The 22,115-nt window shown below is 55.4% G+C and overlaps 1 protein-coding gene across 1 annotated transcript in view; it reads right to left on the reverse strand.

Moving 5' to 3' along the window:
- LOC140491218 (alpha-2-antiplasmin-like) overlaps positions 1–10,524 on the reverse strand; it is a 29,872-nt gene extending 19,348 nt beyond the window's left edge. The window contains exons 1-3 of the mRNA XM_072589198.1: positions 10,456–10,524; positions 9,938–10,301; positions 3,989–4,132 (exon numbers count right to left, since the gene is read on the reverse strand). Coding sequence (XP_072445299.1) covers positions 3,989–4,132; positions 9,938–10,301; positions 10,456–10,524 — 577 coding nt within the window. The remainder of the gene's footprint in view (positions 1–3,988; positions 4,133–9,937; positions 10,302–10,455) is intronic.
- Positions 10,525–22,115: the final 11,591 nt, after the last annotated feature.

Consider the following 22,115-nt stretch of genomic DNA (forward strand, 5'->3'; position numbering starts at 1 on the left):
TTTGTTGTGTAGCCCAAGGCCCAGAGACAGGGCGGTACCACCCACATGCCTTGTGCTGATCATTCAGTGTACAGACTGTGGGAGCTGCCTGTTCAGTGTTAAGGCCGTGGGAGCTGCGTGTTCAGTTTTACAGGCCATGGGAGCTGCGTGTTCAGTGTTACAGGCCATGGGAGCTGCCTGTTCAGTGTACAGGCTGTGGGAGCTGCGTGTTCAGTGTTACGGGCCGTGGGAGCTGCCTGTTCAGTGTACAGGCTGTGGGAGCGGAATGTTCAGTGTTACAGGCCATGGGAGCTGCCTGTTCAGTGTTAAGGCCGTGGGAGCTGCGTGTTCAGTTTTACAGGCCGTGGGAGCTGCGTGTTCAGTGTTACAGGCCGTGGGAGCTGCGTGTTCAGTTTTACAGGCCATGGGAGCTGCGTGTTCAGTTTTACAGGCCGTGGGAGCTGCGTGTTCAGTGTTACAGGCCGTGGGAGCTGCCTGTTCAGTGTTAAGGCCGTGGGAGCTGCGTGTTCAGTTTTACAGGCCATGGGAGCTGCGTGTTCAGTGTTACAGGCCATGGGAGCTGCCTGTTCAGTGTACAGGCTGTGGGAGCTGCGTGTTCAGTGTTACGGGCCGTGGGAGCTGCCTGTTCAGTGTACAGGCTGTGGGAGCGGAATGTTCAGTGTTACAGGCCGTGGGAGCTGCCTGTTCAGTGTTACAGGCTGTGGGAGCTGCGTGTTCAGTGTTACAGGCCGTGGGAGCTGCCTGTCAGTGTTACAGGCCGTGGGAGCTGCCTGTCAGTGTTACAGGCCGTGGGAGCTGTCTGTTCAGTGTTACAGGCTGTGGGAGCTGCCTGTTCAGTGTTACAGGCTGTGGGAGCTGCCTCTTCAGTGTACAGGCTATGGGAACTGCCTGTTCAGTGTTACAGGCCGTGGGAGCTGCCTGTTCAGTGTTACAGGCTGTGGGAGCTGCCTCTTCAGTGTACAGGCTATGGGAACTGCCTGTTCAGTGTTACAGGCCGTGGGAGCTGCCTGTTCAGTGTTACAGGCTGTGGGAGCTGCCTGTTCAGTGTTACAGGCCATGGGAGCTGCCTGTTCAGTGTTACAGGCTGTGGGAGCTGCCTCTTCAGTGTACAGGCTATGGGAACTGCCTGTTCAGTGTTACAGGCCGTGGGAGCTGCCTGTTCAGTGTTACAGGCTGTGGGAGCTGCCTCTTCAGTGTACAGGCTATGGGAACTGCCTGTTCAGTGTTACAGGCCGTGGGAGCTGCCTCTTCAGTGTTACAGGCTGTGGGAGCTGCCTGTTCAGTGTTACAGGCCATGGGAGCTGCCTGTTCAGTGTTACAGGCTGTGGGAGCTGCCTCTTCAGTGTTACAGGCCATGGGAGCTGCCTCTTCAGTGTACAGGCTGTGGGAGCTGCCTGTTTGGTGTCTCCTGGATCCAGGGTCTGTACCTGTTATAATCAATACCTGAAGGTGCCACTCTCTGACAATGGCTTTGTATCTCCTGCCATCTGCTCGCAGTGAGCCAATTCCATGTCCTTCCTTTTTTTCGAACAAGAGTTCCAGGTCTTGAAGCAGTCAACTCCATTGGAAAGTCTCATTTGCTGGCCTCGTTACAATATCCCGACAAACGGACCCATTGCTTCTTGTGGTGTTTGCCTGCAGGACATCAATTCGAGTCAATATTTAATTCTGACCATGACATGTAGCTGATCCGATAACACGTTTAATCCTTTGGGGAATTTTTCTGGTTCACTCCCGGCTAAGGCTGAGATATTGACTCTGTGTCATCCCTCATCCCCAACTCCTCTGAATACTTTCACAACTTGCCTAAACCCTTCTTTAATTATTTGATCTATGAAACGTTGAAATAGTTTGAACTCAGGTGCGAGATCCATGCCTTTTAAGTTCAGGCTGTTGAATCAATTCTCCTGTTGCTGTTTTCCTCTCTTCAGGTTATGCCTTTGAGTGCATTCTGTACCTGATGTTCTTCTCTGTTGTTTGGCTTTTGGGATTGTGTTGTTGGCTCTGTGCTGTCCTTCCTTCTTGTTTGAATTTAGGATCACCTTCCCTTTGCTCAGCATGGGGCTGAATTCCAAGACTCAGTCAAGTAAGAAATAGCCTTCAGGTTGAATCAAGAGGATGCCTGTATGTCTGGCCAACTCAGACATACTGATAGTTTAGAAAGAAACTTTCTGTCTTTGTGGGAATTTCTTAATTGTGATTATGTTCTGTTTGTTGCTGTTCCCACTGGCCATGAGACCAGCATGCCCAGGTTTCTCATTGTTCTGTTTACATTGAACCAAAGAAATCCCAGTTGTCACCATGTAGTAATATTCCTGCATTTGAATACAGGAAGTATTTGAACTCAGCCCGGGGCGAGAGAGCGACAGTGCCCAGACACATCCTGGGCCTACAGGGCAACAGTGCTCACACACAGCCTGGGCCCACAGGGTGACAGTGCCCAGACACAGCCTGGGCCTATAGGGTGACAGTGCCCAGACACAGCCTGGGCCTATAGGGTGACAGTGCCCAGACACATCCTGGGCCTACAGGGCAACAGTGCTCACACACAGCCTGGGCCCACAGGGTGACAGTGCCCAGACACAGCCTGGGCCTATAGGGTGACAGTGCCCAGACACAGCCTGGGCCTATAGGGTGACAGTGCCCAGACACAGCCTGGGCCTATAGGGTGACAGTGCCCAGACACAGCTTGGTGCAAGAGGGCACCTGATAACATCTGAGTGCTTGGCTCATTTGCATGTTGAGCTCTTAAAGCAATATTGCTCTAAACATGAGAACACAACCCCTGCAATTTTCACCATCACATAACCCAACATGCTCAAGAGATGGGGTCACTAACCCGAAGAATATCTGGCCTCTCTTATACCATCCTTTTGTTAATTTTAACCCAGTCAGTGTTTCACCCATTCCCACCTCCCCTGTGACAGGACAGGAAGGTGGTTTCCAGACGGTGATGTTTGAGGCCAGGGACGGAAGGCGCTGTCCCACTGTCTCCAGCTCCTGTCCTCCCAGTGTCATAGAATAAAACGTTCCCCTTTCCCCACCGAACCCCAACCAAAACACCAACATGCCCCCCATCCCTGTCCCCTCTCTCCCCAACACAACCTTCCCCCCCCCAACACCCAGGCACTTTCCTGCCTCCTCCCCCACTCCCCGCCTCCTCCCCTCACCTCTCCCTGCCCCTCCCCCTCCCCCTCCCCTCTCCCTGCCCCTCCCCCTCCCCCTCCCCTCTCCCTGCCCCCTCCCCCTCCTCTCTCCCTGCATCCTCCCCCTCCATGCCTCCTCCCCCTCCTCTCTCACTGCGTCCTCCCTGTCTCCTGCCCCACCCCCCTCCCCGCCTCCTACCCTCACCTCTCCCTGCCCCTCCCCCTCCCCCTCCCCTCTCCCTGCCCCTTCCCCCTCCATGCTCCCTGCCTCCTCTCCCTCCCCTTCCCTGCCCCTCCCCTTCCCCTCACCCTGCCCCCCTCCCCCTCCACTCTCCCTTCCTCCTCCCCTTTCCTCTCCCTGTCCCCTCCCCTCCCCTCTCCTCTCCCTGCCCCCTCCCCTCCCCTCTCCTCTCACTGACCCCTCCCCCTCCCCTTCCCTTCCCCTCTCCCTGACCCCTCCCCCCCTCCCCGCTCCCTGGCCCCTCCCCCTCCCCCTCCCCCTCCACTCTCCCTGCCCCCTCCCCCTCCCCCTCCCACTCCCCCTCCCCTCTCCCTGCCCCCTCCCCCTCCCCTCTCCCTGCCCCCTCCCCCTCCCCCTCCCCCTCCCCTCTCCCTGCCCCCTCCCCCTCCCGTCTCCCTGCCCCCTCCCCCTCCCGTCTCCCTGCCCCCTCCCCCTCCCTGTCCCTGTCCCTTCCCCTCTCTGTGCCCCCTCCCCTCCCCTGTCACCCCCTGGTCTGGTTCTAGCCCCTGTGCCGCTGTCCCCCGTTACCAACCCCACCCGAATGCCCCCCCGTCCCCGCCAGCCCAGGAGTTGGGTGAGGTTCCTGGGGCTGGGTGTACACCTTTCTGGAAGTAGATGGAGGATGCGACAGTCAGGACGGATTTGCGGAAACTCTCCACGCTGGAGCACAGAGTGCAGTGGGAGCAGTTCAGCAACAGGAAGTGCAGGGATCTTTGAATTTGTTTCTCTGTCTCGTTCACAGCACCTAGAGTGATGGAGAAAGATACCAGAATTAGACACCAGCTTCTCTCAGACCCCAGCCCAGCATCTCATGGGGTGATAGAGTCATAGAGACGTACAGCATGGAAACAGACCCTTCGGTCCAACCCGTCCATGCCAACCAGATATCCCAACCCAATCTAGTCCCACCTGCCAGCACCCGGCCCATATCCCTCCAAACTCTTCCTATTCATATACCCATCCAAATGCCTCTTAAATGTTGCAATTGTACCAGCCTCCACCACATCCTCTGGCAGCTCATTCCATACACGTACCACCCTCTGTGTGAAAAAGTTGCCCCTTAGGTCTCTTTTATATCTTTCCCCTCTCACCCTAAACCTATGCCCTCTAGTTCTGGACTCCCTGACCCCAGGGAAAAGACTTTGCCTATTTATCCTATCCATGCCCCTCATAATTTTGTAAACCTCTATAAGGTCACCCCTCAGCCTCCGACGCTCCAGGGAAAACAGCCCCAGCCTGTTCAGCCTCTCCCTGAGGCTCAGATCCTCCAACCCTGGCAACATCCTTGTAAATCTTTTCTGAATCCTTTCAAGTTTCACAACATCTTTTCGATAGGAAGGAGACCAGAATTGCACGCAATATTCCAACAGTGGCCTAACCAATGTCCTGTACAGCCGCAACATGACCTCCCAACTCCTGTACTCAATACTCTGACCAAGAAAGGAAATCCTATTTACCTGCGACTCCACTTTCAAGGAGCTATGAACCTGCACTCCAAGGTCTCTTTGTTCAGCAATACTCCCTAGGACCTTACCATTAAGTGTATAAGTCCTGCTAAGATTTGCTTTCCCAAAATGCAGCACCTCACATTTATCTGAATTAAACTCCATCTGCCACCTCTCAGCCCATTGGCCCATCTGGTCCAGATCCTGTTGTAATCTGAGGTAACCCTCTTCGCTGTCCACTACATCTCCAATTTTGGTGTCATCTGCAAACTTACTAACTGTACCTCTTATGTTCACATCCAAATCATTTATGTAAATGACAAAAAGTAGAGGACCCAGCACCGATCCTTGTGGCACTCCACTGGTCACAGACCTCCAGTCTGAAAAACAACCCTCCACCATCACCCTCTGCCTTCTACCTTTGAGCCAGTTCTGTATCCAAATGGCTAGTTCTCCCTGTATTCCGTGAGATCTAACCTTGCTAACCAGTCTCCCATGGGGAACCTTGTCGAACACCTTACTGAAGTCCATATAGATTACATCTACTGCTCTGCCCTCATCAATCCTCTTTATTACATCTTCAAAAAACTCAATCAAATTTGTGAGACATGATTTCCCAGTCACAAAGCCATGTTGACTATCTTGAATCAGTCCTTGCTTTTCCAAATACGTGTACATCCTGTCCCTCAGAATATTTCAGCAAATGGCTCAGCAATCACTTCCCTCGCTTTCCAGAGTTTTAGGGAATACCCGACCAACTCTCAGGGATTTATCCACCTTTCGATCATAAGCCACAAGACCATAAGACATAGGAGCATAAATTAGGGCATTCAGCCCAAAGAGTCTGCTCTGCCATTCCATCATGGCTGATAGGTTTCTCTACCCCATTCTCCCACCCTTGATTCCTTGATCCTCAAGAACCCATCTCTCTTAGTCTTAAATATACTCAGTGACCTGGCCCCCACAGCTTTCTGTGACAATGAATTCCATAGATTCCCCACTCTCTGGCTAAAGAAGTTTCTTCTTATCTCCATTCTAAAAGGGTCTTCCCTTTACTCTGAGGCTGTGCCCTCGGGTCCTAGTCTCTCCTACCAATGGAAACATCTTCCCAACATCCACTCTGTCCAGGCCATTCAGTATTCTGTATGTTTCAATTCGATCCCCCCCTCATCATTTTAAACTCCATCAGGTACAGACCCAGAGACCTCAAACATTCCTGATATGTTAAGCTTTTCATTCCTGGGACCATTCTCATGAACCTCCTCTGAACACGCTCCAGGGCCAGTACATCCTTCCTGAGATATTAGATTAGATTAGATTAGATTAGATTAGATTAGATTAGATTAGATTACTTACAGTGTGGAAACAGGCCCTTCGGCCCAACAAGTCCACACCGCCCCGCCGAAGCGCAACCCACCCATACCCCTACCTTTACCCCTTACCTAACACTACGGGCAATTTAGCATGGCCAATTCACCTAACCTGCACATCTTTGGACTGTGGGAGGAAACCGGAGCACCCGGAGGAAACCCACGCAGACACGGGGAGAACGTGCAAACTCCACACAGTTAGTCGCCTGAGGCGGGAATTGAACCCGGATCTCTGGCGCTGTGAGGCAGCAGTGCTAACCACTGTGCCACCGTGCCGCCCACAACTGCACATAATACTCCAAATGTGGTCTGACCAGAGCCTTATAGAGCCTCAGACATACATCCCCACTTTTATATTCAAGTCCTCTCAAAATAAATGCCATCATTGCATTTGCCTTCCTAACGACTGACTCACCCTCCAAGTTTACCTTGAGAGAATCCTCGACTTGAACTCCCAAGTCTCTTTGCACTTCAGATTTCTGAATTTTCTCCCCATTTAGAAAACGGTCCATGCCTCTATTCTTCCTGCCAAAGTGCATGACCTCACACTTGCCTATTCTCCTAACCTGTCCAAATCCTTCTTCGGCCTCCCCACCTCCTCACTGCTATGTCTCCCTCTACACATCTCTGTATCATCTGCAAACTTAGTCAGAATGCCCTTAGTTCCTTCATCCAGATCATTAATGTATAAAGGGAAAAGTTGTGGTCCCAACACTGAGCCTTGTGGAACACCACTTGTCACCGGCTGCCATCCTGAGAAAGATCCTTTTATCTCCACTTTCTGCTTTCTACCAAACAGCCAAGCTTCTATCCATGCCAGCACCTTGCCTCTGACACCACGGGCCCTTATCTTTCTCAGTAGCCTTCTGTGTGACACCTTGTCAAAGACCTTCTGAAGTCCATGTAGATAACATCCATTGGCTCTCCTTGGTCTAATCTGTTCGTTACTTCCTCAAAGAATTCTAGAAGATTTATCAGGCATCACCTCCCCTTGATGAAACCATGCTGACTTTGCCCTATTTTACCATGCACTTCCAAGTATTCCAAAATCTCATCCTTCACAATGAATTCCAGGGTCTTACCCACAACCGAGGTTAGGGAAATTAGTCTGTAATTTTCTGTCTTTTGCCTTACTCCTTTTTTAAACAGGAGTGTCACGTTAGAGAATTTCAGTTCTTTGGGACCCTCCCTGCTTCCAGCGATTCCTGAAAGATCACCACTAATGCCTCAACTATCTTTTCAGCTATCTCCCTTAGAACTCTGGGATGGAAACCGTGTGGACCAGGTGATTGATCCACCTTCAGGCCATTCAGTTTTTCTAGCACCTTCTCCTTGGTGATGGTTACCACATTCAGCTCTGCCCCCTCACTGTCTTGAATTTTGGGATATTACTCATGTCATCCACTGTGAAGACTGACACAAAGTAATTATTCAGTTCCTCAGCCATTTCCTTATTCCTCAATGCTTATCTCTCCAGCGTCATTTTCCAGCAGCCCAATGTTCACTTTTGCCTCTCTTTTGCCCCTTATACATAAAGAAACTCTTACAGTCTTCCTTTATATTACCGGCTAGCTTACGCTCATATTTAATATCCCTCTTATTTCTTTCTTTGTTGTTTTCTGTTGGTCTTTGCAGCATTCCTGATGAAGAGGTTATGCTCAAAACGTCAACTCTCTTGCTCCTCGGATGCTGCCCGACTGGCTGTGCTTTTCCAGCACCACACATTTTGACACTGTCATTCCTTAGAGTGCTTTAGGGAATATCTCCGGGACACCCGCACCAATCAACCACACCGCCCTGTGGCCCAACATTTCAACTCCCTCTCCCACTCTGCCGAGGACATGGAGGTCCTGGGCCTCCTTCACCGCCGCTCCCTCACCACCAGACGCCTGGAGGAAGAACGCCTCATCTTCCGCCTCGGAACACTTCAACCCCAGGGCATCAACGTGGACTTCAACAGTTTCCTCATTTCCCCTTCCCCCACCTCACCCTAGTTCTAAACTTCCAGCTCAGCACTGTCCCCATAACTTGTCCGGACTTGTCCTACCTGCCTATCTTCTTTTCCACCTATCCACTCCACCCTCTCCTCCTTGACCTATCACCTTCATCCCCTCCCCCACTCACCCATTGTACTCTATGCTACTCTCTCCCCACCCCCCACCCTCCTCTAGCTTATCTCTCCACGCTTCAGGCTCACTGCCTTTATTCCTGATGAAGGGCTTTTGCCCGAAACGTCGATTTCGCTGCTCGTTGGATGCTGCCTGAACTGCTGTGCTCTTCCAGCACCACTAATCCAGAATCTGGTTTCCAGCATCTGCAGTCATTGTTTTTACCTCCTCTCCCAGTCAGTTCTACCCAGCTCCTCCCTCATGCCTCTGTAGTTGCCTTTATTCAGCTGTAATACCGTTCCCTCTGATTCAATCCCCTCCCTCCCAAATTGCAGAATAAATTCTATCATTTAATGATCACACTGCCTCCTAAGGGTTCCTTCACCTTCAGCTCTGCCTCATTACACAAGACTACATCCTGGATTGCCTTCCCTCGTGGGTTCCACCACAAGCTACTCCAAAAAGCTATCTAGGACACATTCCACAAATTCCTTTTCTTACGATCATTGCCAGCCTGATTTTCCCAGTCCATCGCATATTGAAATCCTTCTATGCATTTCAAGATGTTCAGCACATCCTCCTCTGGACACTTTTCAAGAAATTGTAATTTATTTCTCCAGGTTCTGTGGCTTCCATGTCCTTCTCCACTCAAATACAAATGTGAAATAGCTGTTATCATCACACACTAAATCTGACCAGCCTCAGCAACAGGAGTTGGCCATTCTGCTCGTGTGGATCATGGCTGCTTTCCTCTACACTCTCAATAACCCTGAGACCTCCTGCTGCTGGTGCCTTCACTCATTCCCCAATGACCCCTGCACTGTGATTTCTGATCTCAGCTGACTCCAATCCCACAAAGCCTCAAGATTACATTTCTCAGTTTATTAATACCTCCATGGCCTCACTCCTCTCTGTGTAAACATCTCCACCCCAACTCCTGTCTGAGGACTGTACCTTCCTGCCCCCTGGTGGCAGTACCTTCAGTTAATGCTGATCTCCAGCACTCAATGCAGCTCCTGAAGTTCTGTCAGCAGCAGGCTGAGACTAAACGTACCCCTCCCAGCCCAGGGACACCTGGCTGTGGGTCAGGGGCAGATAGAGACAATGTGATGCAGGACAAGCAGGGGATTACAGAGATGAAGGCTCACATTGCAGAAGGTCCAGCCACTAGCAGTGGGTGATGCACTGCTCTCTCCCTACCTCCCTCCTTCCCTCTCTCCGGCGATGCCTCCCCCCACTCTGGTGCTGCCTCCATCCCTCCCCTCCCTCCCTCCAGTCCTACCTCCCTCTGTCCCTCCTTCCGGCACTGCCTACCTCCGACACTGCCTCCATTCCTCCCTCCCTCCCTCCCTCCAGCGCTGCTTCGCCCCCTCCTGCCATCTCTCCCTCCCTCCGTTGCTGCCTCCCTCCTCCTTTAGGGCCTCCCTCCCTCCCCATTTCCCTCCGGCATTGCCTCCCTCCCTCTGTGCCTCATTCCATCTCTCTGTCGCTCCCCTCCCTCTATCCCTCTCTTCCCCTCTCTCTCTGTCACTGCCTCCATCCCTCTATCCCTCTCTCCCTCCCTCTATCACTGCTTCCCTCCCTCCCTCCCTCCCATGCTGCTGATGGATGTGGATGGTTGGGTTACCCAGGCTAAGTTGAGCGAGTCCCAGTGCGATGCTCAGTGGGGAAATGATAACGTTGGGTTTGCTGGTTTCCTGTAAAATCTCCTTGAACAGTTCCAAGCCAAACTTGGAGATGGCCTCTCCCAAAAGCTGTAGGCCCTCTGGTGCCTGAGCCTTTTGGCACGTTGGTACTGCAGCCACAGGATGGAGTAGATCAGGCCTTGGAGATTCAGTCAGACTGGGAGGCGTTCCAGTCACCGAGGCCTCTCCAGGTGTCAGTGATCCTGATGGGTGCTCCCTCACAGCTTGGTGGGTGACTGGGTGCTCTGTAGCCAACAACACATCTATCTCAGTCTGAGTTTTTTCCTTGTCCAGTTTATCTGTGACCTGCAGAGATTAAAAACAACCAGTAAAAGCAAAAAGAACTAATTTTGTTGGACAGTAATACACAGATAAAAGAATCAGGGCTTTAATTTCTCTCGCAGCTTTAATAATGTTCAGCTTGACAATTCAGCTTAAAGGGTACTCCCTGACAGAATACTGTATCGTGCTCTCTGTCTTTGATCCCCACGATCCCTATACACGTTTCAGGTGGCTTTTCCTTTGGCATATTTTTGTAAAATAACAAAAGCCAGTGTTTATTGCCCGTCCCTAGTTGCCCTCTTGAGAAGGTGGGGGTGAGCTTCCTTCTTGAATCCCTGCTGTAGGTTGACCCACAATATCCTTAGAGAGGGAATTCCAGGATTCTAACCCAGTGACACTGAAGGAACAGTGATATATTTCCAAATCAGGATGGGGAGGGGCTCGGAGGGGAACCTGCTGCCCTTGTCCTTCTCGATGGAAGTTGTTGTGGGTTTGGCAGGTGGGGGAATTTGTTGCACATGCACACACACACACGGACACACACACAGACACACACACACACTAACACAGAGACACAGACACAGACACACACACAGACACACATACACACACACACACACACTCACACAGAGACACAGATACACACACATACACACTGACACAGAGACACTCATGCAGAGACACACACAGAGACAAACACATACTCATACAGAGACACACACACTCACACAGAGACACAGATACACACACATACACACTCACACAGAGACACTCATGCAGAGACACACACAGAGACAAACACATACTCATACAGAGACACACACACTCACACAGAGAAACAGATACAGACAGACACACACACACACACTCACACAGAGACACAGACACAGACAGACACACACAGACACACACTCACACAGGCACAAACTCACACTCACATACTGACACAGAGATATAGACACACTTACAGAGACACACACACACTCACACAGAGACACACACACATACACACTCACACTCACACATAGACACACTCACACACCCTCACACACACACTCACTGCTATTGAGATACATACACACGCAGATGAAGACACACACACACTCTCTCACATGGAGATACACCCACACAGACGCGCGTACACACACACACACACTCATACAGGCACATACACAAATAGACTTATGCACACAGACAAACACAGAGACACAGGCACAGACACACACAGGCACATGCAGAGACACACACACCCATTCTCACAGTCAGAGTGGGACACACACACACAGACAAATACACATTCCCACAGAGACACACACACACACACACACACACACACACATACATACAAACACACTCACACAAGACACAGATACACACAGGCGCATGCAGAGACACACACAAACACTGACACACATATAAAGACACACTCATATTCTCACACACACACACAGACACTCACAGTCAGAGTGGAACATACAATTCAGAGTTTTGAGGGGTGGAAGGGTTTGTGGAGAATAAATGAAGAGAAAAAGATTAGTGACGACAAATATCAATCCCCTACAGTCAGGAACAGGAGAATTTATAATCAGGAACAAAGTCATGGCAGCCAATTAAATACATACTTTGGTTCTATCTTCACAAAGAAATCCAAATAACACCCAAAAATGTGGGAGGAGGAGTAGGGCAGAGTTATTGGAAGAAATTAATATTAGTCATTAAATGATATTGGGGAAACTAAACTGGATTAAAGGAAGATAATTCCCAAGGTCTGTTAAATTTTATCCCAAGATACTTCAGGAAGTAGCCTGGAAACAGCAGCTAGTGTTATCTTCAAATTTCTACAGACTCTTGATCAGTTCCCATGGATTGGTGGGTGGTTAATGTAACTCCCCTATTTAAAACTGGAGGGAGAGTGAAAACAGCAAATAGCAATGGGAAAAATACTACAATCCGTTATAAAAGATGGAATTAACTAAACACTTGGAAGATGTGACAGGATCAGATACAGTCAGCATGGATTTACAAGAGGAAAGCTGTGCTTGACAAATCTGCTGGAATCTTTTGAGGATGTAACTAGTGGTGTGGATAAGGGGAGCCGATGGATTTTAGATACTTGGATTTTCAGAAGGTTTTCAATAAGAGGTTAGCACCGAAAATTAAAGCACATTGGATGGAAGGCCGTCTACAGAAATGGATTGAGAACTGGTTAGAGCAGACAGGAAATAAAGAGGAGGAACAAACGGGCCTTTTTCCAAGTGGCAGGCAGTGACAAGTGGGATTCCACAGGGATCAGTGCTAGCAACCTAGTTATTCACAATGTATATCAATGACGTGGATGAGGAAACGAGGTGTCATCCCTCCAGGTTTGTAGATGAAACAATGCAAGAAGGAGGCAGAGAAGCTTCAGTGTGAAGTAGACAGGTTGAGTGAGTAGGCAGCTGCAGTATAATCTGGATAAATATGAGGGTATCCATTTTAGGAACAAAACAGAAAGATGGATTATTTGAATGGTCATGAATTGGAAGAGGGGAATATGCAATGAGCCCTGGGTGTCCTTGAACCCCAGATGCTGAAGGTAAGATGCTGGTATTCACAGTGAGAGGATATTTGAGTACAGGAGCAGGAATGTCTTGCTGCAGTTATTACAGGGTCTTGGCGAGGGCACCCCCAGAGGGTTATGCACAGTTTTGGTCTCCTGGTCTGAGGAAGGACATTCTGGTGACAGAGGGAGTGCAGACTGGTGTGACAGACATACAGGGAGTGACGGGTTTGATTAGATTAGATGATTAGATTACTTACAGTGTGGAAACAGGCCCTTTGGCCCAACAAGTCCACACCGACCTCCAAAGAGCAACCCACCCTGACCCATTCCCCTACATTTACCCCTTCACCTAACACTACAGGTAATTTAGCACGGCCAATTCACCTGACCTGCACATTGTTGGACTGTGGGAGGAAACTGGAGCACCCGGAGGGAACCCACACAGACACGGGGAGAATGTGCAAACCCCACACAAACAGGCACCTGAGGCTGGGATTGAACCTGGGATCCTGATGCTGTGAGGCAGCAGTGCTAACCACTGAGCCACCGTGGTCAGGACTGCATTTACTGGGCTTCAGCAAAATGAGGGGGATCTCATAGAAACCAATCAAATTCTAACAGGGTGAGGGTGGGAAGCCTGTGGAATTCTCTGTCCAGAAAGTCATCGAGGCTGAAACAGTGGATGATTTCAAGAAGAAGATGGATCGAGCACTTGGGGTTAAAGGGATCAAAGAGGATGGGAGAAAGAAGGTACAGGGACTGAGTTGGATGATCAGCCACGGCAGAACAGGCTGAAAGAGCCGAAGGGGGTACTGTTATTTCTGAGGTTTCTCTGTGAGGAGGGGAAGGACGTGTGGGGAATGGAAGGAGACTGAGAGAGCACACAAAAGAGCTTACAAATGGGAAAATGTTTGGCAGATGGAGTATGCAGTGATTAGAACCAGGTCAGCCAGAAGATGAGTTCCTTGATTGGGGCTTTTAATGTGTTCCAATCAGGGAGCCCTGGCTGACAGATATAACCAGGAGGGTCAGAGACTCTGCTCACTCTGAGGAAGCTAGATCAGTGTCAAGATGTAAATAAAGAGTGACTTGGGATACTGACCTCTGTGGAGTTATTTTAGAGTTTATTTCCCATGATCTGGAAGATGTCAGGTTCTCCACTTTTGTAGATGTGGAAAAGCCAAATATGATTGAGACAGTGAGAAGCTGCAGAAAGCTGCAGCCCAGAGGGGTCTGGTTGTCTTTGTGCATTGTCAGAGAGGTACAGCAGTGTTGGCTGTTATTACAGCTGCTGTGAAGTACAGAGGTCACAATGAGACATGTTGTTGGGGAGGCTGTGCTTGGAGAACTGACTACAGTACTGCTCTCTTTGTTCAGGGAGGGGTAGACTTGTATCAGAAGTGGATGAGGGCAGATTTTTACAGATTCCTGGGAGGAGGGGAGTCTCTTAAAGAAAAGGTGAAGCCCCCCCCGGGTTGGAACCCATCACAGTCGGTTCAGAATGAGGATCTTCTATTTAAGGCAGAAATGAAAAGGAATTATTCTCTCCGGGTTGTGGGGGTGGGGGGGGGGGGGGGGGGGTGGGGGGGTGCTAGCATTTGGAACTCATAACCCCAAGGCATTGAACCTATTCAAGGCTGATCAAGTTAAATCCAGTGGCTACAGGGGCAGGTCAGAGGCTGGGAATCCTGCAGCGAGTAACTCCCCTCCTGACTCCCCAAAGCCTGTCCCACCATCTACAAGGCACAAGTCAGGAGTGTGATGGAATACTCCCCACTTGCCCTGGATGGGGGCAGCTCCAACAACACTCAAGAAGCTTGACACCATCCAGGACAAAGCAGCCGCTTGATTGGCCCCACATCCACAAACACCCACTCCCTCCCCCACCGATGCTCAGTAACAGCAGTGTGTACCATCTACAAGATGTGCTGCAGAAATTCACCAAAGATCCTCAGGCAGCACCTTCCAAACCCATAACCACTTCCACCCAGAAGGACAAGGGCAGCAGATACACCACTCACCATCCTCACTTGGAAATATATCACAATTTCAAATCTGGAATTCCCTCCCTCAGGGCATTGTGGGTCAACCCACAGCACATGGACTGCATCGGTTCAAGGATGAACCTCACCCTCACGTTCTCAAGGGGGCAACTAGGGACGGGTCTAGCAGCACACATTCAGGGTCCAAGACAGTAGAGGTATGTCAGGACCTAATAACAGAGCTCCAGGACCTCAAGGGGTTCTGTGCTTAGGTCAGGGGCTGGGGACCATGGTGTAGGAGTCAGAGGGTGGGGGCCATGGTGTAGGGGTCATAGGGTGGGAGCTATAGTATAGGGGTCAGGGGGGTGGGGGCCATAGTGTAGGAGTCAGAGGGTGGGGGCTATAGTGTACGGGTCAGAGGGTGGGGGGCTATAGTGTAGGGGTCGGGGGGTGCGGGACATGGTGTAGGGGTCAGGGGGGTGGGGGTCATGGTGTAGTGGTCAGGGGCTGGGGGCCGGCTTTTGCCCGAAACGTCGATTTCGAAGCTACTTGGATGCTGCCTGAACTGCTGTGCTCTTCCAGCACCACTAATCCAGAATCTGGTTTCCAGCATCTGCAGTCATTGTTTTTACCACCATAGTGAAGGGGTCAGGGGCCGGGTGCCATGGTGTAGGGGTCAAAGGGTGGCGGCTATAGTGTAGGGGTCAGGGGGGTGGGGACCATGGTGTATGGGTCAGGGGCTGGGGACCATGGTGTAGGGGTCAGGGGCTGGGGCCATGGTGTAGGGGTCAGAGGGTGGGGGCCATGGTGAAAGGGTCAAGGGCTGGGTGCCATGGTGTAGGCGTCAGGGGGTGGGGACCATGCTGTAGGGGTCAGGGGCCGGGGGCCATGGAGTAGGGGTCAGGGACTGGAGGCCATGGTGTAGAGGTCAGAGGGTGGGAGCTATGATGTAGGGGTCAGGGGGGTGGGGGCCATGGTGTATGGGTCAGGGGTTGGGGGCCATGGTGTAGGGGTCAGGGGCTGGGGGCCATGGTGTAGGGGTCAGGGCTGGGGGCCATGGTGTAAGGGTCAGGGGCTGGGGGCCATAGTGTAGGGGTCGGGGGGTAGGGGACATGGTGTAGGGGTCAGGGATGGGGGCCATGGTGTAAGGGTCAGGGGCTGGGGGCCATAGTGTAGGGGTCAGGGGGGTAGGGGACATGGTGTAGGGGTCAGGGGCTGAGGGCCATGGCGTAGGGGTCAGGGGGTGGGGGCCATGGTGTAGGCGTCAGGGGGTGGGGACCATGGTGTAGGGGTCAGGGGCCGGGGGCTATGGTGTAGGGGTCAGGGACTGGAGGCCATGGTGTAAGGGTCAGGGGGGTGGGGCCATGGTGTAGGGGTCGGGGACTGGAGGCCATGGTGTAAGGGTCAGGGGGGGTGGGGCCATGGTGTAGGGGTCGGGGTGGAGGCCATGGTATAGGGGTCAGGGACTGAGGACCATGGTGTAGGGGTCCGGGGGGGTTGGGCACTTGGTGTAGGGGTCAGGGGCTGGGGGCCATGGTGTACGGGTCAGTGACTGTGGGCCATGGTGTAGGGGTCAGGGGCCATGGGCCATGGTGTAGGGGTCGGGGCTGGGGGCCATGGTGTAGGGGTCAGTGGCCATGGGCCATGGTGTAGGGCTCAGGGGTGGAGACCATGGTGTAGGGGTCAGGGGGGTGGGGCCATGGTGTAGGAGTCAGGGGGGTGGGGCCATGGTGTAGGGGTCAGGGGGGTGGGGCCATGGTGTAGGAGTCAGGGGGGTGGGGCCATGGTGTAGGAGTCAGGGGGGTGGGGCCATGGTGTAGGGATCAGGTGGGGAGGCCATAGTGTAAGGGTCAGTGGGGTGGGGCAATGGTGTAGGGGTCAGGGTGGAGGCCCTGGTGTAGGGGTCAGGGAGGTGGGGGCCATGGTGTAGGGGTCAGGGACTGAGGACCATGGTGTAGGGGTCCGGGTGGAGGCCATGGTATAGGGGTCAGGGACTGGGGGCCATGGTATAAGAGTCGGGGGGGGTTGGGCCATGGTGTAGGGGTCAGGGATGGGGGCCATGGTGTAGGGGTCAGGGGCCATGGGCCATGGTGTAGGGCTCAGGGATGGGGGCCATGGTGTAGGGGTCAGGGGGGTGGGGCCATGGTGTAGGAGTCAGGGGGGGTTGGGCCGTGGTGTAGGGGTCAGGGGCTGGGGGCCATGGTGTACGGGTCAGTGACTGTGGGCCATGGTGTAGGGGTCAGGGATGGGGGCCATGGTGTAGGGGTCAGGGGCCATGGGCCATGGTGTAGGGCTCAGGGGTGGAGACCATGGTGTAGGGGTCAGGGCTGGGGGCCATGGTGTAGGGGTCGGGGCTGGGGGCCATGGTGTAGGGGTGGAGACCATTGTTAGGGTCAGGGGCCGGGGGCCATTGTGTAGGGGTCAGGGGATAGAGGCCATTGTGTAGAGGTTGGGGGGTGGGGGCCATGGTGTAGGAGTCAGGGGCTTGGGGCCATGGTGTAGGGGTCAGGGGCTTTGGGGCCATGGTGTAGGGGTCAGTGACTGTGGGCCATGTTGTAGGGGTCAGGGAATGCGGGCCATGGTGTAGGGGTCAGTGGGGTGAGGCCATGCTGTAGGGGTCAGGGCTGGGGGCCATGGTGTATGGGTCAGGCGTGGGGTCCATAGAGTAGGGGGTCAGGGCCTCAGGGCCATAGTGTAGGTGACAGGGGCTGGGGGCCATGGTGTAGGGTTCAGCGGCCGGGGGCAATGGTGTTGGGGTCAGGGGCCCAGGGTTTTGGTGTAGGGGTCAGGGATTGGGGCCCATGGTGTAGGGGTCAGGGGATCAGTGCCATGGTGTAGGGGTCAGGGGCTGGGGGTCCATGGTGTAGGGGTCAGGGGCCGGGGGCAATGGTGTAGGGGTCAGGGATGGGGCCCATGGTGTAGGGGTCAGGGTATCAGTGCCATGGTGTAGGGGTCAGGGGCTGGGGGCCATGGTGTAGGGGTCAGGGGCCGGGGGCAATGGTGTCGGGATCAGGGACTGGGGGCCATGGTGTAGGGGTCAGGGATTGGGGGCCATGGTGTTGGGGTCAGGGGCCCAGGGCCATGGTGTAGGAGTCAGGGGCTGGGGGTCCATGGTGTAGGGGTCAGGGGGCAGGGGCCATGGTGTAGGGGTCAGGGATTGGGGGCCATGGTGTTGGGGTCAGGGGCCCAGGGCCATGGTGTAGGAGTCAGGGGCTGGGGGTCCATGGTGTAGGGGTCAGGGATGGGGCCCATGGTGTAGGGGTCAGGGTATCAGTGCCATGGTGTAGGGGTCAGGTGTTGGGGGCCATGGTGTAGGGGTCAGGGGCCGGGGGCAATGGTGTAGGGGTCATGGTGTAGGGATCAGGGACTGGGGGCCATGGTGTAGGAGTCAGGGGGGTGGGGCCATGGTGTACGGGTCAGGAACTTGGGCCATGGTGTAGGGGTCAGGGGGGTGGGGCCATGGTGTAGGGGTCAGGGGGGTGGGGCCATGGTGTAGGGGTCAGGGGGGTGGGGCCATGGTGTAGGGGTCAGGGGGGTGGGGCCATGGAGTAGGGGTCGGGGTGGAGGCCATAGTATAGGGGTCAGTGACTAGGAGCCATGGTGCAGGGGTTGGGGCGTGGGGGCCATGGTGTAGAGGTCAGAGGGTGGGAGCTATGGTGTAGGGGTCAGGGGGGTGGGGGCCATGGTGTTGGGGTCAGGGGGGTAGGGGACATGGTGTAGGGGTCAGGGGCTGAGGGCCATGGTGTAGGGGTCAGGGCTGGGGGCCATGGTGTAGGGGTCAGGGGCCGGGAGCCATAGTGTAGGGGTCAGGGGGGTGGGGCCATGGTGTAGGAGTCAGGTGGTGGGGCCATGGTGTAGGGGTCAGGTGGGGAGGCCATAGTGTAAGGGTCAGTGGGGTGGGGCAATGGTGTAGGGGTCGGGGTGGAGGCCCTGGTGTAGGTGTCAGGGAGGTGGGGGCCATGGTGTAGGGGTCAGGGACTGGAGGCCATGGTGTAAGGGTCAGGGGGGTGGGGCCATGGTGTAGGGATCAGGGTGGAGGCAATGGTATAGGGGTCAGGGACTGGGGGCCATGGTGTAGGAGTCAGGGGGGGTTGGGCCGTGGTGTAGGGGTCAGGGGCTGGGGGCCATGGTGTACGGGTCAGTGACTGTGGGCCGTGGTGTAGGGGTCAGGGATGGGGGCCATGGTATAGGGGTCAGGGCTGGGGGCCATGGTGTAGGGGTCAGGGATGGGGGCCATTGTGTAGGGGTCAGTGGCCATGGGCCATGGTGTAGGGCTCAGGGGTGGAGACCATGGTGTAGGGGTCAGGGGGGTGGGGCCATGGTGTAGGGGTCAGGGGGGTGGGGCCATGGTGTAGGGGTCATGTGGGGAGGCCATAGTGTAAGGGTCAGTGGGGTGGGGCAATGGTGTAGGGGTCGGGGTGGAGGCCCTGGTGTAGGTGTCAGGGAGGTGGGGGCCATGGTGTAGGGGTCAGGGGTGGAGACCCTCATATAGGGGTCAGGGGCTGGTGGCCATAGTGTAGGGGTCAGGGGGTGGAGGCCATGGTGTAGGGGTCACGGGGGTGGGGGCCATGGTGTAGGGGTGGGGGGGGGGCCATGGTGTAGGAGTCAGGGGTGGAGACCATCGTATAGGGGTCAAGGGTGGAGGCCATGGTGTAGGGGTCAGGGGTGGAAGCCATGGCGTAGGGGTCAGGGGTGGAAGCCATGGTGTAGGGGTCAGGGGGTTGGGGCCTTGGTGTAGGGGTCAGGGACTGGAGGCCATGGTGTAGGGGTCAGGGAGGTGGGGGCCATGGTGTAGGCATCAGGGGCCGGGGGCCATGGTGTAGGGGTCAGGGACTGGGGGGCCATGGTGTAGGGGTCAGGGACTGGGGGGCCATGGTGTAGGGGTCAGGGCCTCAGTGCCATGGTGTAGGGGACAGGGTCTAGGGGCCATGGTGTAGGGGTCAGAGGGGGGGGGGGGCCATGGTGTAGGGGTCAGGGGCCGGCGGCTAGGGCATAGGGGTCAGGGACTGGAGGCCATAGTGTAGGGGTCGGGGGTGGGGGACATGGTGTAGGGGTCAGGGACTGGGGGACATGGTGTAGGGGTCGGGGGTGGGGGGTCATGGTGTAGGGGACAGGGGCCGGGCGCGATAGTGTAGGGGACAGGGGCTGGGGGCCATGGTGCCGGAGTCAGGGAGGTGGGGGCCATGGTGTAGGCATCAGGGGCCGGGGGCCATGGCATTGGGGCCAGGGGCTTAGGGACATGGTGAAGAGGTCAGGGGCTGGGGGGCCATGGTGTAGGAGTCAGGGATTGGGGGGCCATGGTGTAGGGGTCAGGTATTGGGGGCCATGGCGTAGGGGCCAGGGGCTCAGGGACATGGTGAAGGGGACAGGGGCCGGGGGCCATGGTGTAGGGGCCAGGGCCTCAGTGCCATGGTGTAGGGGACAGGGGCCGGGGGCCATGGTGTAGGGGTCAGGGGTGGGGGCCATGGTGTAGGGGTCAGAGGGTGGGGGCCATGGTGTAGGGGTCAGGGGCCGGCGGCTAGGGCGTAGGGGTCAGGGACTGGGGGCCATGGTGTAGGGGTCAGGGACTGGAGGCCATGGTGTAGGGGTCACGGTGATGGGGGCCATGGTGTAGGGGTCGGGGGTGGGAGACATGGTGTAGGGGTCAGGGATTGGAGGCCATGGTGTAGGGGTCACGGTGATGGGGGCCATGGTGTAGGGGTCGGGGGTGGGAGACATGGTGTAGGGGTCAGGGACTGGGGGACATGGTGTAGGGGGAAGGGGTGGGGGGTCATGGTGTAGGCGACAGGGGCCGGGCGCCATAGTGTAGGGGACAGAGACTGGAGGCCATGGTGTTGGGGTCGGGGGCTCAGTGCCATAGTGTAGGGGACAGGGGCTGGGGGCTACAGGTGCCGGGCGCCATTGTGTAGGGGACAGGGGCTGGGGGCCATGGTGTAGGGGTCAGGGGCTGGGGGCCATGGTGCCGGGGTCAGGGAGGTGGGGGCCATGGTGTAGGCATCAGGGGCATGGGGCCATGGCATTGGGGCCAGGGGCTTAGGGACATGGTGAAGAGGTCAGGGGCTAGGGGTCATGGTGTAGGGGTCAGGGACTGGTGGCCACGGTGTAGGGGTCACGGGGTGCCGGCCATGGTGTAGGGGTCAGGGACTGGGGGCCATGGTGTAGGGATCACGGTGATGGGGGCCATGGTGTAGAGGTCGGGGGTGGGGGAAATGGTGTAGGGCTCAGGGACTGGGGGCCATAGTGTTGGAGTCAGGAACTGGAGGCCACGGTGTAGGGGTCACGGGGGTGCGGGCCATGGTGTAGGGGTCAGGGACTGGGGGCCATGGTGTAGGGGTCAACAACTGGGGGCCATGGTGTAGGGGTCAGGGACTGGATGCCATGATGTCAGGGTCACGGAGGTGGGCGCCATGGTGTAGGGGTCAGCGGCTGGGGACCATGGTATAGGGGTCAGGGGGATAGGGGCCATGGTGTAGGCGTCAGGGGCTGGGGACCATGCTGTAGGGGTCAGGGGGGTGGGGCCATGGTTAGGGGTCAGGGGCTGGGGCCATGGTGATTGGGTCAGGTGTATGGGGGCCATGGTGTAGGGGTAAGGGGCTCAGGGCCATGGTGTAGAGGTCAGGGGCTGGGGTCCATGGTCTAGGGGTCTGGGCTGGAGGCCATGGTATAGGGGTCAGGGACTGGGGGCCATGGTGTAGGGGTCAGGGGGGTGGGCCATGGTGTTGGGGTCAGGGGCTCAGTGCCAAGGTGTAGGGGACAGGGGCCGGGGGCCATGGTGTAGGGGTCAGGGGGTGGGCCATGGTGTAGGGGTCAGGGGCTCAGTGCCAAGGTGTAGGGGACAGGGGCCGGGGGCCATGGTGTAGGGTCCAGGGAGGTGGGGGCCATGGTGTAGGCATCAGGGGCCGGGGGCCATGGTGTAGGGGTCAGGGGCTCAGTGACATGGTGTATGGGTCAGGGCCTCAGTGCCATGGTGTAGCGGCCAGGGTCTAGGGGTCAGGGGTGGGGGCCATGGTGTAGGGGTCAGAGGGTGGGGCCATGGTGTAGAGGTCACAGTGATGGGGGCCATGGTGTAGGGGTCGGGGGTGGGGGACATGGTGTAGGGGACAGGGGCTGGGCGCCATAGTGTAGGGGACAGAGACTGGAGGCCATGGTGTTGGGGTCGGGGGCTCAGTGCCATAGTGTAGGGGTCAGGGGCTGGGGGCCATGGTGCCGGGATCAGGGAGGTGGGGGCCATGGTGTAGGCATCAGGGGACGGTGGCCATGGCATTGGGGCCAGGGGCTTAGGGACATGGTGAAGAGGTCAGGGGTTAGGGGGCC

Source organism: Chiloscyllium punctatum, chromosome 19, assembly GCF_047496795.1.
Source record: "Chiloscyllium punctatum isolate Juve2018m chromosome 19, sChiPun1.3, whole genome shotgun sequence".
NCBI lineage: Eukaryota > Metazoa > Chordata > Chondrichthyes > Orectolobiformes > Hemiscylliidae > Chiloscyllium > Chiloscyllium punctatum.